General features: G+C 35.0%; 1 protein-coding gene across 4 annotated transcripts in view; it reads left to right on the top strand.

Moving 5' to 3' along the window:
• The window catches only part of Stard13 (StAR related lipid transfer domain containing 13), a 482,586-nt gene that overhangs the window by 135,729 nt on the left and 328,068 nt on the right, over positions 1-18,789 (top strand). For 3 of the 4 annotated variants that reach the window (XM_046454058.2, XM_058582528.1, XM_046454060.2), the window contains exon 2: positions 4,363-4,497. In XM_046454058.2, coding sequence (XP_046310014.1) covers positions 4,468-4,497 — 30 coding nt within the window. In that variant the 5' untranslated portion in view covers positions 4,363-4,467. Of the gene's footprint in view, positions 1-4,360; positions 4,498-18,789 lie in introns of those variants that run through there. The other variant, XM_058582529.1, reaches the window with a different exon arrangement.

Raw genomic sequence — 18,789 nt, 5'->3', positions numbered from 1 at the left:
TGGTATTTATACAGTCTCCCTGTATTTTTTTTTAACATTCTCCTTTGTAAAATACAACCATAAAAATAGAATCCACAGCGTTCCCATTACTTACAGCAAAAAAGTCAAACTCCCTAATGTTTGACTTCTTTATCTGGGGGTCCCCCATTCACCCTCATACATCATTTACTGCCATTATTCCCTAGGCACCATCAGATGAAGTCAGATAAAAATCCTCACAGTGCCTTGAATATGCTGTATTTTTGTGTGTGTGTGCTTTTATGCCTTTGGGATTTTCTAGCCCTGAAATAGTACTATTTATCCTTCAAAACTGAGTTTAAAGGTTACCTCTTCCATGAACTTTTCCTTTTCCCTTAGGCAGAATAATTTGCTCTTTTGTCTATGTTCCCATACCATTTGGTACATAGTTTGGATTGTAATATTATCTGTCTACACGACCCTTTCTCCCTAGATGAGAATCTTTAAGAAAATGTGTGAAATTCACTTTTGCTTTCATTGTACTTGGATAATGCTTGGCATATGAGTGAATGAATGGATTGTTTAAATGAGAAGAGACAAGAATTGGGAGGTTCCAAAGATGTGCTTTTATTAAGAAAGCCTTTAAGTGAGTGAAACATGAAGATAACTAAATTAACTATATACAAGTGAAAAATAAAGCATGAGATTTCAAAAGTGTGTTTTATATGTAACTAGGTAGAACTGGACATCAATGTGATCCCCTTGTATTCTCACATCTCATTTTTATTCCATTAGTTCTATATCCATTGTCAATGGAACACACTGACATAAAGACATTTGGGTTCTTCGATTTACATGGCTCTAACTTTCTCCTTAGTGTGTTCATGTTGGATCCCTGTTGATTTTTTTAATAGTACTTCACCCATCAGAAAGGATATAGTCCATAGCTCTCACAGAAAATATAACGTAATTAGATTTTTAGCTTCCTGAAGACCTGGCTGTGTCTTGGGGAAAATATGAGCTAAAAATAAAATGGGAAGTAACAAATAAAACCTTATGAGTAGGTTCTGATAACATCCTTAATGAGACAAGAGACATTGAGAGGTCAAGTAACTTTCGAGGTCACACAGACAAAATAATAAGAGGAATCATGATAAGAATATAGACAGCAACCTGCTTTCACTACACTAAGTTAAATCACTAAATAAATGGTAGTTAGTGAGAAGGGAAAGAAGGAATCGAATATATGAAAAACTGGAAGGCCTCTTTGTTTCTCAGATCTGGAGTGCTGTGATATATTTTTAGTCATTCAGAAGTAAGTACATTAGTCTCCATTATAGGAAGAACTGACTTAGAAATATTGACAAAGATTAATTCAATGCAAATTATTTTAGCTTAGCTTGGGAAAAGCTATCATATGATTACATTTTTTCATGATGTTTTTAATGTTCTCTGAAGGTTAATTACACAACCTTTTTTTTTGACATGTAAGATAAATCTACATGAAAATAAATAACAAGGACAATGTTCAGCATATGCTAAACTCTGACCTTAAGCTTAACTTCATTTATAGTTGGAAATCCCAAACTAATTATTACATTATTTTGGATATTAATATTCAGTTAACTGACAAAAAGTAAGGAGATATTTTGGTTAATATTCTAAACATTTTAATACATGAATTTTAAAAATACAAATATTTTGTTTTCCTCTAGAAAGTTTACTTAGTCTTCAGTTTCTAAATTAGATAATTAGTAGGATTCTTCTTTGCAAATGAGGAAGTTAAAGAATTACATGCTAAATTTTGAATTTTATATAAATATTAAAACATAATTTTAGAAGAGTAGAACTTATTTTAAATGCTTATATTCTCATATTTCTTTTATTTTGAAAGAAGGACGAAATGAGTCGAGAATTTGCTCCTTATCTCCCCAGCCTCAGATAGTCAGTAGTGCACTTCATAATTTTTTAGTATATTTGCATTAAGGTGAATACCTTAGAAATTTTTTTTCCTAAGCTTTCTTCTTGTAAAACTTAGGCATATATTAGAAAGGTAATTTTATTGTTCATTTTCTGTAATTCATAGTTGATTTCTTTTCATGGCTTATTTGTATATAGATGAAAATATTCTGTGATATTTATCACATCAGTGAAGTCTAATATTCTAGAGTTTATACCTATTCATAGCAACCTTAGAAAATGACTATATTGATAGCATTTAAAATTTTTTGGTGTTACTTTTTCTGTGTGTGGAGGGGGTAGCCAGGGGAGAAGAATAAATGAAGAAGCATTGTATGAATAATATATGAACTACAAAAATTAAGGAATGGATAAAGACTCAAAGAAAAGAATAAAATTTTAAAAAATGTTATTAAGCAAAAATTAATTCCCATGGAGTTATGAAGCCTGAAGGAAATCTTGTTTAGTTATTTGCAGTAAAAAAGATATTAAATTAATCCCTTTGAATTATATACTTTAAAAATTCTAGTTTCAGAAGAACCTAAAAATATAAGAAAAATTTCGCTAAGGAACCAAACCTAATAATTTTCTCTGACTGTGTCACTTTTTTCCACAAAGAAGGAAACAGGTTTTTTTGTTTTTGTTTTTGTGTGTTTTCCTTTTGACCCCTGGGGCTTGTCCTCTGTAATGGTTCTAAAAGAACACTGAAAAGGATTACCATTACTGAAAACTCACATCACATGGTCCTCAGAGGATCCTTCCTGAAGCAAAGAGAATATCTTCATTTTATCTGTTTTACAGATCCATTATTCCCTTATCCATTTACATGTCATATACTATCATAACAATAGCTAATATTAATTCATCACTTACCCTGTGACAGGTATTTTAAAAGTGTTTTATGCATATAAACTCTTTACAATCCAGGAAATGCAAAGTATTATTCTAGTTTTACAAATAATTTACAAAGAGGGAAAGTAATTTACACTGCTTACATGATTACACTGCTAGTTAGTGTCAGAGCCTAGGTTTGAACCTAACACTCCAGCTACTGAGTTTGCATACTTCACCATTCTTTTATTCTCCCAGTACCATGTTTTGGTCTGTTTTCTTCTGCTTTACTGGAATATCTGCAGAGTGGGTAATTTATAAACGAAAGTTTATTTGGCTCATGGTTCTGGGGATTGGAAAGTCCAGAAGCATGGTCCTGACATCTGGTAAAGACCTTCCAGCTGTGGCATCCTGTAGGGGAAGGTGGAAGCGCAAAAAAGCATGTATGAGAGACTGACAGAGCAACAGGGAGCTGCTTTTAAGCAAATCCACTTCTACAATAAAGGCATTAATTTATTTATGAAAGCAGAGCCCTAGTCCTCATCACCTGCTCACCTCTTAAGGTCCCATATCTTAATACTTTTATAATGGCAATGAAATTTCCACATGAGTTTTGGAGAGGACCTTCAAACCATAGTGGTAACTGTAAAAATCAACTAAAATTTAGGGAAGGGACAAAGAAAGTCACTGAAAACAAATAATTACTTGTTTATTTAACAAATATTTATTGAATGATTGCTCTGTTTCAGACACTGCTAAGTGCTTGGTAGTAAATTAAGGCTTGTCTTTACTTTCATAGAGTTTACAATTTAATGAAGTAGTTAATTATTCAATAATTAGAATGCTAGACATAAGTTTTAATAGAAGTAGTACAAGAATACACTGAAATATCTACCAGAAGTAATGCAATACTTCTCAGAAGCAATGATGATTAGGCTGAAATCTAATATAATAAGATTATTTATCTGTCTCGCTGTTGAGTCTGTCTAATCTAAAGTCTAGGCCCTTCCAATTCAACGTTGTAATTAAGAACAAGGTGGCTATAATATCGAATTCTTTTCACATGTGCAAGAGTCTAAGTCTGATAATAAATTTGAATGACTAAATATAATAGTGTTATATTAAAACATATATTGCCAAAATTCATTGTGGGAGAAACTGAACAGCACAAAAACCAATGGAAGAAATGAAGAAGTTATGTTTTACATATATATTTTTCTATGGCTATAAATGTATATTTTTTCATATACAATAAATGTATGCATTTATTTGTCAATTAAGAAATGAATGAATAACAATTATAACACTTTGATCTTGCTATTTATAAAAGTTTTCAAATATGCAAGTATAGTATTATATCGTACTTTGATAGTTCAAAATTAGTTTTAGTTTATAAATAAGTTTTCTGGCTTTACTAGTGCTAATTACACTAAGGATAAATTTCTTTGGAAAAATTATTAATCTTTAAGAATATTTTTACATTTTATATTAATTTTCAAAGCTATTATAATTTTAAAATATATTTTTATTGATACATCCGTAATTACTTGAATTATTGTCTAGAAAAAGTTATTTATATGTGAAAAAAACCTGCTTAAATTTGTTATTCTATAGGATTCTATAAACCTGGAGATTACTTATAAAACAGAACATCAGGGGCAAAAAGTATTGTAGAACAAAACTGAAAACTTCAAGGATCTTGATGGTGTACCAAACCAAATGTCAACTGGAGCTCGACCAAAAACTAAGGTAAGGAGCTTTATTACAAAATACCTGGCAAGAGCATCATACCCCCTTATACAGTGCTGTTTACCAAGGGAAAATAAATTCACAGATTTTTTTACTTTTCATTTTGTTTTTAAATTTAAATTATGGTAGACCATTTTTTATTACAACATGAGGGAATTTATAATGAAAATATGTGAAGTTGTTAATATTTACAAACATTATGTAGTCATTAATATTTACAAAATAAGAAAAAATTTCTTTTCACTGTTGAGGGAGAATGATTAATCCAAGGTGACAGGTAGAGCCAGAGTAAGGGACTGTATGCACTTCATTTAATTTCTCCAGTATAAGTGGAAAAATATGCTGCAGTTGCATTTCCTTGGCTATTATTAGAAAAGACTTCCTATTAAGATGGTTTGTTTCCCATGGATCAGGTGTCCAGAACACATCTACAGGACATTAATTAAATAATGGACATTAATAAAACCCAGAGAATTTGTTGTTGTGTTTTTGATATAATAAAAATAAAGAAAAATTTACCAGCCTTTCTTACAGATATTTTGCAACTTTTAATCAGATTTGTAATTTTTTTCTGAACATTTAAATTTTTTTTTCACTCTTTAAAAATTGAATCTGAAAATACATATTAAGTCCTTACCAGTATTGGATGTATAAGGATGTTAAATAATAATTTACAAGATTTTATACAGGTACTTATAATTCTTGATTTATGATACTCTGGCTACTTTATGATGTAAAAGAGTAATAATAATTTTATGAGTAAATATGAAGGTAACATTATGCATTATCCTGAAAGAAAACAGGAGAAATTTTTAAAACTTATCTGAAGTGGGATAATTTAAGAGATTGCTTGCAAAGTTATGGGCAAGGTTAAGAGAAACAAGTAATTCCTAAGATCGTTGATTGCCCAGCAGTTTGCCCAGCAGATCTTTGTTCTTCACGAGCAAATGTAGTCACAACCAAATTATAGAATGACGGAGAATAAACTAAGAGAGCTGCTTCTAACCTTCTAACCTTCTGGGACTCAAATTGACTAAATTCATGGAGAATCGGAGGGAAGAGCATTTGACTGATGCAGGGAATTTTTAGGACAGTGAAACTACTTTTTAGAACTAAATAGTAGTATATACGTGTTGTTATACATGTTTTAAAAATCCTTTGAACAACAGCAAGAGTTAATAATGTAAATAATGAACTTGGGGTGAGTATGACGTGTCAATATAGGATTATCAGTTGCAACTATGTACCGCTTAGTTGGGGAATGTTTGTGGTGGGGGAATGTATGCATGTGGGAGGTGGGGGAGACTTGGGAAAGCTCTGTACATTCCTCTCAATATTTCTGTGAACCTATAAGGTCTCTAAAAAGTAAAATCTATTTTTTAAATGTTTTCTAAATTAAAAAAGAAAAATATAGTACATCCTATCTATTCTCTCTTTTGGTAAAGAATGATAGACAACATCAAACTTTTACACTCAACTTTCTTTTTAGATCATTCCTAGCCCAAGAAAAAAATATTTATTGCATTTAAATTGATTTTTTTTTAAGATTAACAGTGAAAGTTAAAAAGGAGAAAACCATTATCTTTAGTGTGATGCTATAGTTCATTGCCTATTGCCTCTTAAGGGAATGTAATTTATTCAAGAGGCATTTGGGACCTCTCTTAGTTGTTTTCCTAATAGTACTTTTTAATTTTTTAAATTCTCATTCCTTTTTTAAATTTTTACACTATGCTAATAATTATTCTTGGACAGATGATTTATTTCCAAATTAGTTCATTCAGGATAAGGACAGAATAACTATATAAGTTATAATATAAAAACATTGGAGAATATTTAATTTCCCAACCCATTCATAAGATCATAATCTGAGTCCTCAGTCATCTTAGTGACACAAGGAATGGAGAAGATACATATATATCCTCAGATATTGAAAATGGGATCCATTTTGGCCTCTAAAAATATTTTCCTGTTATCTGTTGTCACCACCAACAGTGTCATAGGTATTCCTTCTAAGATATTTTCCTGTAAATAGGTAGCACATAGTACAGGCAGGGGCCCCCTTGGTAGAGGAATTCTTGATTGTGTTCTGCCTGTGGATCCTTAGGCAAATGGATAATAGATTATGAAAGCTTTCTTGCTGTTTTCCTACTCTAGGGAACAATCTCTAAAAGCTGGCTCATTTTTGGTTCCTCTGAATACGTCATGAACTTAGAGTCTCCTTGATAGAGAAAGATTGCCATAGGCTAATTTTTTTTTCAAAATAAGAAACAAATATTTCTGCACAGATTTATGATTTATGGTGGCCTAATGTGAGTTCATTTGTGTGACTTATTATCATTGTCATTTTCTCAGACTAGTCTGCAAAATCCAATTTTATCCATAATATATCTAATGTGTAAAATTTACTGTCCTGTAGAGCATGCCTGAAGAATACTTTTTTTTAATGTAGCTGTGATTGCTGAATACTGAGGGGCAAGGCCTCTTAACTTTAGACAGTGTTCCCCCTGGGCTAGCACTACACAGAGAATGGAATATGAAGGTCTTATTGTATGTGTCTTTTTGCTTATTGTCTTATTGCTTGTGTTAATTAGCTTTCCATTACTGTAACAAATATCTAAGATAATCAACATACAAAGATGGAAGGTTTATTTTGGAGGTTTCACTTTGTGGTTGTTTGGCCTGTTACTTTTGTTTCTGTGTTATGAATGCACAATAGAGGAAGCCTTCACCTCATAGGCAGAAGAAAGAGTAGAGCTCTGAGGTCTTAGACCCACAATGACTTGAAGTTCTCCAACTAGGCTCCACCTCCACTATATCCCAATAGAGCCACAAGCTGAGGACCAAGCCTTTAACACATGTGCTTTTGGGGAACATTATCCAAACTACAGCATTGCTTATCAAGATTTCAAGGCACTTTTAGTACAAATTTCTGAAGTTCCAAACATGGTTTGTACCATGGTAGAACAACTCATTTCTATTCATCTCAGATATCAATCCCTAGGGTCAAAGTAAAGCATGATAGTTGTTAACAGTAACTATAGTATAAGTGAGTTACAAAAACAGTTCAAGACTAACACTGGGCTTAAATACTCCCACCAAACACAAGAACAGGGTATCTCAGTATAGACATCAGGTCAGAGCTGCCATGTATAAACGACATGCCCTACTCAAGGGCCCCCTTTTCTAATTTGCACAAAGATACCTTCTTCTTACCAAGCTTTTAGTCCCTAAGATGGTGAATACCAAAGAAGATGTGTTTTTTAAATCTTTATGAAAAATATCACATGGGCTAGATAGGCTATGAAATGGCTAAAGGATGGTCTAGACCATGTCAACAGAAATGACAAAAAGCCCAAGGCGTGAACTATAAATTTGGCCAAGTTGCCAAGCTGAGAAGTCTTTTAAAAAGTAATCCAAGGCCACAGGGGCCCCAGTTGAAAATATGACACTACCCTGGTTCTGGCTCTCAGCTTTCAACCTGAAAGAGCAGGCCAGGCACATTTCTGAGGTCATTGATTCATGAGTAGGTTTTGATTTATGTTTAGTTCACAGCTCATGAGTGTGGAGCAAAGAGGATCTGTTGATGCTGGTAGCTGTATCCTAGGCAGAGATCAACAGGGTATGGACTGGCCAGTTCCACATGATCTACCTCAAGAACCTGCATCTTCAGTCCTCATACTCCTACTGAGAGTCCTTGGTCTCTGGCTGCCATGACATTTCTAATTACCTGGTCTGATGCCTCTTGAACTAAATGTATCAAGTCTTGAATTTTAAATCTCCTTCCTTAGTGAAAGGCAACTTTAGTCAATTCATCATTCAAGTCACAAACCTGGGAAACACCCTATTTTCTGTTCTCTCCCTTAAATACACTTTGATCATCACCAAATCCATCTTTTCTACATTTCTAAAAACATAATGCTTTGCATTTATGTCCCTAATGCCACTGTCCTAGGTCAGTTATCTTTCACCTGAAATATACACTGTTAGCTGGTCGTCTTCTTTTGGCAGCAAATACCCATATTTGTTATCCAAAATGCAAATTTTTTAAAGGTTAAATCTGATCATATCTTGCAGAATGCTAAATCTGATAATATCTCTGTTCTATGGGGAAAATCCTTCAGTGTATTCACATTATCTTTGATAGAAAATTAAATTTCTGTATTTGTCAGACAAAGCCATTCATGATCTATTCACACCTACTTCTCCATTGTCCTCTTTCTCTCCCCTGACTTTTACTTAATGTCATATCAGGTTACTTTTAGATCCTTAGGTCTTTACTGACTCTCCTTGTATTTGCATCACTTGCTCCTTTGACCTGGAATTCCCTTTCTGTCTTCTTCACATTAGTTCATTTTACTAGGTTCTCAAGCTCTGGTTATAGAAAGTCCGTGTTCTTCGGGCATTTATCATATTAATGCCTTTTATATGTTTTTGCTTTTCCTTCATAGAACTTGAAGCAATTTCAAGTCCAGACTGTACCACTCATCTTTGAAACCTCAGTGCTAGGCAAAGCAACTGAAAATAGTATGCCCTCATGAAATTCTCAAAAACATACTATGTTCTCAGTATTTTAGCTAGTAAGAGCACCTTTCTGCTGTGGTGTATTGGACAGAAATTGCTATTTGGATACATGTGAACCAATGTTTTGGCAAGATACAAACACTAGAAGGAAGAGGGATATATACCAGAAAAATTTACTGGGTTTCAGGATGTCAAGAATTAAAGAACTGTCAGGGACAAAGACTTCCGTCTAGAAGAAGTTCCTAGAAGAGTTTTTCATCTAGGACAGACTTGTAGTTTTTCCTCACCCTCCCATCCCTTGCCTTTTTTTGTCTGAGAGATGTTGGCAGCATGCTATCCTTTCCACTGCCACCTTCCCTTCTTTATTTTCAGCTATTTCTTCCATTCCTTGACTCCTAAGACATAAGAAAACTGGTCCCAAGAAAGAAATCTCTTCCTTCTCCAGCACTTCTAAAGGGTTTTACTTGAAAGTAGAACAAATAGACAATGATGAAAAAAGTCAATACTTTTAATTTTTCCTTAAAGAGTATTGGCAGGACATAAGACAGATAGAAGACAGGTCTTGAGCCATGTTTCTTATACTTTTCGAAGCCACCTATGTTTAGTGAATTTCCTAGACTCTTGTTAGAGAAAGGAAGAATAATTAAAGGATATCTATAGCCTTTGTAAGAGTTGAGATGAAACAGGGGCTAGGGATTTGGCAAATGAGCCTTTTTGCTAGAAGACAGGCAGCTACAGAAATATGGGAGAAGGAAAGCCTCAGGTGGTGATGCTAGGGGAGGACATCCTGCCTCTTGTTACTTTTTACTTGCTGTTATTTCTAGAATGACTACCTCATGGATCCCTGCCTGGGCTCCTCAGTAGGGGGAAGTTCAAAGGATTTTTGTATGGTTAAAGGAATGAGGAAAAGTTTGTGAAACATGTCTTCCCAGTAGCAGCTGTAGAGGAAGCAGAATTACTTTGGCTACCAGACTAAGGCAGCAATTCCCAAGGGACTATCTGTACAAACACAGTGGCCCAGGAGACATAAGATAGAGGCTGACTATTACTGTGTATGTGTGTTTCTTAGTAATATCATAAAGAATGAAACACCTAATTTACATTTGATTCTATGATTAAATCATGATGAACTATTCTAGAATGTTTATGTACTTCTATTTGTCACCGCAGACTTGGGAGAATATTTGCCAGAGCTAGTATGTACTGAGCCATCTCTGTGTAAAACGACATCTGTCTCAGGAACACAGCCCACTTGTGTGGGTGAAAATATGCAGTTGCAAGCCGCATGTGGCCACTGCATTCTTTAGGCCTTTGTTATCCTTGAAATCATCCCAGCTATCAATCAAATTTATTTCTCCTCTGAATTAGTAAAAAAATATTTTTAAACATGGCATATCTGAAAAATTCAAGACTTTCATTCAGTTTGTTTTATAGTCCTTACTGATTACAGAAGTTTCCTCTGTATCTTGAATGGATAGCAGCATTGACTGTTGTAATAAATTCTCTGCTCTGCAGACTTGTGCAGCACAAGCCTGTGCCAAAAGTTATGCACCAGATGGCAACTGAAAATGACTGGATAACTATGGTAAGAGTGTATTTAGAGAAAATACACAGTTACAAGTAGTATACACACTTTCAATGTTTATAAAAACATATCAAATAAGTCAATCTGTATATATTGATTGAGTGCCTGTTCTATGTAGAAGTTTGCAAGAACTGCTGCTTTTGTGTCAAGTTATCTGGACATAGAGCTTAGAAATATTACTAATATGTCATCTCTTACAAGAATATTGGAGAAATAATGACTTCCTAAGATATCAAGGTTCATCCACTGTTGATTTTCTGTGTTAGGAACTTGGAACTGGGATTGAGAACATTTTAGTCATCAAGAAAAATGTTTCTTGTGGGTTTCTTAGCTAGGAATTGTTAAATTAAAAATTTCAAAACTTCTCAAAGCACTTAAAAAGAGTAAAAAGACCTTTGCAATGGGATTGTGCAGTGGAGAGAGACTGTGCTCAACTCCAAATACATCCTGGATGAGTGAGAATTTATAGTTAAAGATAGGGTGGGGGATAGTGAATGGAAATTTACTAAGAGGAAACATCAGAAGTGTTATGGTTTGGATATGAGGTGTTCCCCAAAGGTTCGTGGATTATCCAGTGTTTCTATCTGAAATTATTATATTTTGAGATTATAATCTAATCAGTGAATTAACCCATTTGATGGATTAATAATTTGAATGGAATACAGGATAGGAACTGTAGGCAGGTAGGGAGTGGCTGGTGGAAGTAGATCACTGGAGACATACTCGTAGGGATTATACTTTGTCCCTGGTGCCTCCATTTCTTTTTCTTTTTTTCAGCTGCCATGAGTTGACAGCTTTCCTCTGCCACTTCCTTCTGCCACAGTTTTCTTTCTTTTATTTGTTTTAATTAGTTACACATGACAGTACAATGACCTTGACATATCATACATTTGAATCAGATGGGATATAATTTCTCATTTTTCTGAGTGTACAGGTTGCAGAATCATATTGGTCATGCAGTCACATATATACACACAATAATAATAATGTCTATTTCATTCTACTGTCCTTCCTTTCCCCCCATCCCCACCCTTCCCCTCCCATCACTTCTCTCTACCTAATCTAAGGTGACACTATTCTTTTTTTTTCCTCACATCTTCATACATGTATTATTTTGTATAACGAAGAGGGTCTCCTTCCACGTTCCATGCAATTCCCCTTCTCCCTCCCTTTCCCTCCTACCTCTCTTTCCTATCTAGAGGTAATCTTCTTCCCATGCTCTTCCTCCCTGCCCCATTCTGAGTCACCCCCCTTATATCAGAGAAGACATTTGGCTTTTGTTTTGGGGGATTGGCTAACTTCATTTAGCATAATCTGCTCTAATGCTATCCATTTCCCTGCAAATGCCATGATCTTGTTATTTTTAAAGGCTGAGTAATATTCCATTACAGAGCAATAGTAACAAAAACAGCATGGTACTGGCACCAAAACAGGCTGGTAGACCAATGGTACAGAATAGAGGACACAGAGACTAACCCACAAAATTACAACTACCTTATATTAGACAAAGGTGCTAAAAGCATGCAATGGAGAAAGGATAGCATCTTCAACAAATGGTGCTGGGAAAACTGGAAATCCATATGCAACAAAATGAAATTGAATCCCTATCTGTCACCATGCACAAAAGTTAACTCAAAATTGATCAAGGATCTAGGAATCAAACCAGAGACTCTACATCTAATAGAAGAAAAAGTTGGCCCTAATTTCCATCACGTGGGGTTAGGCCCCAATTTCCTTAATAAGACACCTCTAGCACAAGAATTAAAACCAAGAATCAACAAATGGGATGATTTCATACTAAAAAGTGTTTTTCTCAGCAAGAGAAATAATATGTGAGGTGAATAGGGAGCTACATCCTGGGAACAAATTTTTACCCCTCACACATCAGATAGAGCTCTAATCTCTAGGGTATACAAAGAACTCAAAAAGCTAAAGACCAAAATAATAATAATAATAATAATCCAATCAACAAATGGGCCAAAGACCTGAACTGACACATCTCAGAAGAGGATATACAATCAATCAACAAATACACGAAGAAATGCTCATCATCTCTAGCAATCAGAGAAATGCAAATTAAAACTACTCTAAGATACCATCTCACTCCAGTAAGAATGGCAGCCATTATGAAGTCAAACAACAAGTGCTGGCGAGGATACAGGAAAAAGGTACTTATACATTGCTGGTGGGACTGCAAATTGGTGCAGCCAAATTGGAGAGCAGTATGGAGATTCCTTGGAAAGCTGGGAATGGAACCATTATTTGACCCAGCTATTCCTCTTCTCAGTCTATACCCAAAGGACCTAAAAACAGCATGCTACAGGGACACAGCCACATCAATGTTTATAGCAGTACAATTCATAATAGCTAAACTGTGGAGCCAACCTAGATGCCCTTCTACCACAGTTTTCTGCTTTACCTTAGGTTCAGAGCAATGGAGTCAGCTGATCATGGACCGAGACCTCTGAAACCTTGAACCAAAATAAACTTTTCTTCCTCTAAGTCATTCTTGTTAGGTGTTTTGGTCATAGTGATGACAAGCTGACTAACACAAGGGGAAAGGGAGATTCTTGATGAACCAACCTAATGGTATTCTTGTTAAAGGAAGAGGAGGAGGAGCCCCAATCAGATAGTGAGAGTGATTAGATGTTGAGGGTGGGAGGTTCAGGTTTGACTATCAGAGTAGATTCTTAGTAAAATTGGGTTTTACAAGGAAGTGCTCAGTAGGATAAGCTTAGAAGAAAGTTTTCCTAAACTTTCCTAAACCCGACTAAAGTTTGGTAAAGTAGAGAATCTTTGTCAGCATGTGCCATGACCTTAAGAGACATGTAGGAGACAGGATCCACTAGAATGACCCAACTCATGGGCAGGATCTGATCAGGTGATAGAAATAGATTTGGTCTGTAAACAACACAGCAGAGCCCTAGAGACATTAAGCATCTAAGAAAGCCTCCATCACAGTATAGAAGTGACTGTGAATTCTGGTCATAAATGTCAGTGTCCTGATAATTCTGATTCCTTAGTCATTGCACAGCTGTTCCTGGAGAGTAAGTGAGACACATAAATTAGTGACTATAGTGATTATGCTACTCACATCTGCTCTGAATCATCTTCTCTATCCTTTCCAAACAGCTGTAGCCAAAGATGAAACTTCCTTTCCCACAGCTCAGACCATAGGACCATAAATTGTAACCCACCCCATCTTCCACCTCTAAGTATCAAAATGAAGATTCTTCAATCATCCAAGTTTTCATATCATTTTACTGGAGAAAAACTAAGCAGTGGCCCCACTGAAAGGAAGAATGATGTGAATTTTCCATGTTGACATAGTAGTTTTTTGTTTGTTTGTTTGTTTGTTTGCCACAAAAAAAATGTTATCTTTGTGTATTTAAAGGACAGCCACATGTAGACAGCTTTCTAATCCTTTATTTTGAAATGAGAGTCAAGCAGTAAGTCTAAAGTAGAAAAGCAATTTGGTTGAATTAATTCATACTTATGTGTAAATTACTGAAAGACCTTAAATATTCTTGGAAAGTTGTATTTTAAAGTGATTCTCGGTATACTAAAATATAGTTCAGTGAAAGAACACTTGCCTAGCATGCTCAGGATCCTGTGTTTGGTCATAAGCACTGCAAAAATGAAATGAAATAAAATAGATTATCTCTTGATCCAAACAAATCTATGGGGAATAGTAATCCTGGCATGTAACATGGTAAAATAAACAAGTCTATTAATGCCCCAGAAACTGTTTTAAAGGCAGGGGCAGAACACAGACTGTTATGGTTTAGATATGAAGTATTTCACAAATACTTATCATGTGAAAGGCCTGGTTTCCAATGCAACAATGTTTAGAAGTGGGGATTTTGGGAAGTGATTGGATCATGAGGACTCTGGCCTTCTTAGCTGAATGAACTATTGGGAGATTGTAGGACGTGGGATCTAGTTGGGATCATGTTAGGAGCATGGCCTTGAGAACTTTATCTTGTGCCCAATTCCTCTGTTGTCCACTTCCCTTCTGCTTTGCAGAAGCCATGAGGTGAGCATCATTCCTCCACTATACCCTTTTACAATGATTTGTAAAATCATTGTAAAAGGGTATATTTGGCTTTGCTTTAAGCCAAAAGAGATGGAACTGACCACCTTAGATGGAAACCTCTGAAATTGTGAAGCAAAATAAATCTCTCCTCCTTTAAGTTGTTTTTCTCAGATATTTTGTCACAATTAAAAGCTGACTAACATGACTCATTCCCATCTGAGTCTGTGCTCTGCTAAGTTGTACCTGTTTACTCACAGCCTGTTCATGCCCCCTCCACTTCTAATTCCACTATTCTCTTGAAGTTTCAAGTCTTTTTTTCTTTTTTTTGTAGTAAGTTTCAGAATCAGAACTTAAGGATGGAAAAAAAAAAAAAAAGCCTACCAGGGAGGAATGGTAGTTAGCAGGTACAGAGATAGAGCCATGGTCACTGTGAGTACTGTTTGTAAACATCATGTTCTGGTCATTGTGAGTCCTGTTTGTAAACATCGTGTTCTGGTCATTGTGAGTCCTGTTTGTAAACATCAAGGGCAGACAATGGTTTGTTATAACTATATCTGTGTATGGATTAATTTTATTTCTCTGTAAAAATATCAGAAATAGAAAAATAATGGCAAACTATTATTGAGAGTATAAGTGTAGCTGTTGATGTCAAGTACTTGGAAAATATCCAGCCCTATTGCTCCCTTGGGCTAGACTGATACTGTCTATGAACTTCCTTCAAGAAAAACAACCAGTTTCACCATCCATTTTTATTAACTCCATATTCTCAGAGGAACCTTTACGTACTCCCTTGAATATCAGGACTAAATTTATTTCGCTACATGTAGAGGCATCTTACTGGATATAATTATCCACAAAGCCAATTGTGCCTTCCAAGACAAGTAGGAATATATATGATTGTTCTTCCTCCATTCTGCCTACTTTCTTTTAAGTCTCCAAACATTATTTCAAGAATAAGGAAAGCAATATTTTTGTTCCTTATGGAAAAAATTCAGGATCAGTATGCTTGCTATGAGTGGCATCAAATACTTATATGGGCTAAGAAAGTCTTCTTTGGTTAATATAGAGATAGGTCATCAAAAGGAATTGGATTTTAGCTACTTTAATGGTGATATTAATGCCTACTAGAAAAGAAAATAGGCTAAGAGATTCAGGCTCTGATGAAAACCTGAGATTCCAAGTTAACAGCTGTAGGTAAGCACTGCCCATAGAAGTCATCCACATATTTAATTTTAAGTTTTATAGCAGCCACTTAAAAAAAAGGAAAAATAACAGGTGAAATTTTATTTTCACATTGCTGTTAACATAATGTTAATAGCATATTTTATTGAAACCAACATATACAGAGTGTTATCATTTCAACACATAATACATACAACAATTATTAACAAGACAGTATTTTTAAATTATAAGTCTTCAAAATAGAGTATGTATTTTACAAATAGAATATCTAGACTTAGAGTAGCCATATTTTAAGGCTAGTCTGGGGGACAGAGCAGCTCCAGGGGATAACACAAGAAGAAAGAACTTCATGATGACAAAAACCATTTATTTATTCTAATAGAACCTAAATCAGAGAGAGCATTAAGAAACTAATGATGGAAAATTAAGAGAATTGCATAACTTTGGACAGAGATTTCCAAGAAATAGACTGGTTAAAGATGATTTATGTGAATAGGTAGTATTTACTGAGTATGATTCAGATGGAGATAAGGTGATCAATTTTTACTTTAATTAAGGGATAAACTTGGAATTCATTCAAAAATGATCTTGATTTTCTTAAAGTAAGTAAGAAAAACAGTTCTGCTCCTGGAACAGGGTAGAAGTAAAAGTAAAAACCAAAGAATATGTGTCTAAAATCCCCCTCAACATATAACTCTATAGAGTAAAGCAGACTCCTGAAGCTAATACACATAATTTACTTCCCTAGATTTAGGGGATTACCAAAATATATATATATTATTCAGGAGAGATAGATAGATAGATAGATAGAGGCTTTGTTGACTGAAACTCATAAACATTCATGGGTTATTATTATTGGCTAAAGAAAGGGCTATTTTGTGGAGATGAAGTATCAAGGAAAAACAATCATCAGAGAGCACCATTAATTGTCAGAGATGTGCTATTCTTGATGAACAACAGAGAATCAGTGGAGGTGAAGAAGGGCTGTCTTTCTGTTGAGAGCAATTAGACATTTGTTTTATCAAAACATTTATTGCCTACTTTTTAGAGCCTTCATACCATTACTCTATTATGTATTTAATGTGAGGGCATATGATGCTCAATAATTAGTTTTTTCCTCCTCAATGTGGGCTTTCAGTGGCTTCATAAAAATGATAAATGGCTCTTCTTGGACATACAGGATAGAGATTGGCAGGCAATTCAAAGTTAAGATTTCCCAGTAGAACCATCATTACCAAGGCGATCACATACTACTTTGCCTCTATTCTGAAAAATGTCAAAAATTAGGCCAAGATTTTTATGATCACCACTTCATACTGCCTAAAAGGCTTTTCTACCCTCCCTTCTAATTTTTTTTTTTTTTGGTTGTGCATGTGCCTGCAATTTCTGTATTTTCTCAGTTGCATCCACTTTGAATATGCTTGTTTATGGATGCTCCTAAAAGCAATCATTTCAAAGAACTCTAGGTTTTGCTGAGACCATTGTATACATGGGAAAAATTATTTTATTGGAAAATGACTTAGGAAGACACAAAAACATGTTATGATACAAGATAAGTGAATTATTTGACAGCATATCCTGTAAAGCAAGGCACTTGGAACCTTTAATAAAGAGCATGTTCTGAAATATCCCATATAACACTTTATTAGAGAATTTTCTCACACCTGATCTTGTTTGAATTGTACAATGACCTCATCAGGGCATTTGAAAGATTCTGTTGCTTTTTTTTTTCTTTCTTTTGTGCATGCAAAGCAAGCACTCTACCAACTGAGCTATATCCCCAGCCCCAGATTCTACTGTTTTGAAGCCAGAATATTTAAATGACTTGACCAAAGGCACAGAGCTGATATTTGACAAAAACAGTATCCTAATGCTCTTAGTTCTGTATCATATCATTCTCTCCCTTTATCTTTGAAAGTAGTGCTTTCCAGACCACAAATCCTGGATGCAATGACTATAACTACTTGCTGTCTTGATGGCTCTGCTCCCATTTCTTATAACTTCAGCTCCTACAATTTCTGCCCACCATTCTAGGAGTCTCAGGGTCTTTGTTCCCATGGAATCTTGTGGGAGTGGGGTATTATTTTTTAAAGTTGGGTTTATTTTTAAAAATCATTTTATTATCCAGTTGGGAATCTACGGTGTCATCTATTACTGCCCAAGTCATAAACAGCTGAATCCCTCCAAAGATACTAAGTCTGCTGCAGTGTTATGCTCTCTCACTAGTCTGGCCCAGCTCCAGGCTGTTGCAGTGTGCTGCTCAGACTCCACATGCAAAGGTAACCTCTGAGCAGAGGAAGTGCCCTTTGCTCCACCCCCTCCCCCCACTACCTTCTTTACTTCCAAAGCTGTTAAACACTGCCCTCAACAGAGTCTTTAAGGAAACTGCTCTTTTCACTTTAATTGCTTGTTTTTATAGTCTTCTCTCTCTGAGTAGTCCACAGAGACTGAATTTAAGAAACCAGGTAATAAGTTCCATACTTTTCCCTTCAATTGCTGCATTCCTCCTCCAATGACCTATTGAGCTTTAACACAGCAGACCTTCCTTTGAATAGTTATTTCCCAGAATATTCTTAGATCTTTCCAAACAATAGATTCGGCTGGGCCTATCATGCCCATCCTTCCACAGCCAGACATGTCCATGGTTTAGATGATAAAATCCAGACTGACACAGTTTTCCCCCAGACACTGACCCCACTTTCTCAGTTACCTTTTGTGAACATCTATTGAATCAAAGCCAGATTTTTCTGCCTATCGAATGCCCTTTCCCAATTGTTTGTTTAATCTTACTATCTTTCATGCCCCTGTCTCCATAGGATGTCAGAGAAAACTTGTGTGTAATGAGTGTTTCCCATAAATATCAATGATATAAACAAGTAAATGATAAATTATGGGTGAACTATTATAGACTGACTTTTCTTAGATATATTTCTAGGTATTTTTTATTAATGATTAAAATATTTTTCTC

This window comes from Marmota monax, unplaced genomic scaffold (assembly GCF_021218885.2).
Source record: "Marmota monax isolate L192 unplaced genomic scaffold, Marmota_monax_Labrador192_F-V1.1 WCK01_AAM20220418_F8-fsc00011, whole genome shotgun sequence".
In the NCBI taxonomy this organism is placed as follows: Eukaryota; Metazoa; Chordata; class Mammalia; order Rodentia; family Sciuridae; genus Marmota; species Marmota monax.
This window is presented reverse-complemented; position numbering and strand designations above follow the sequence as displayed.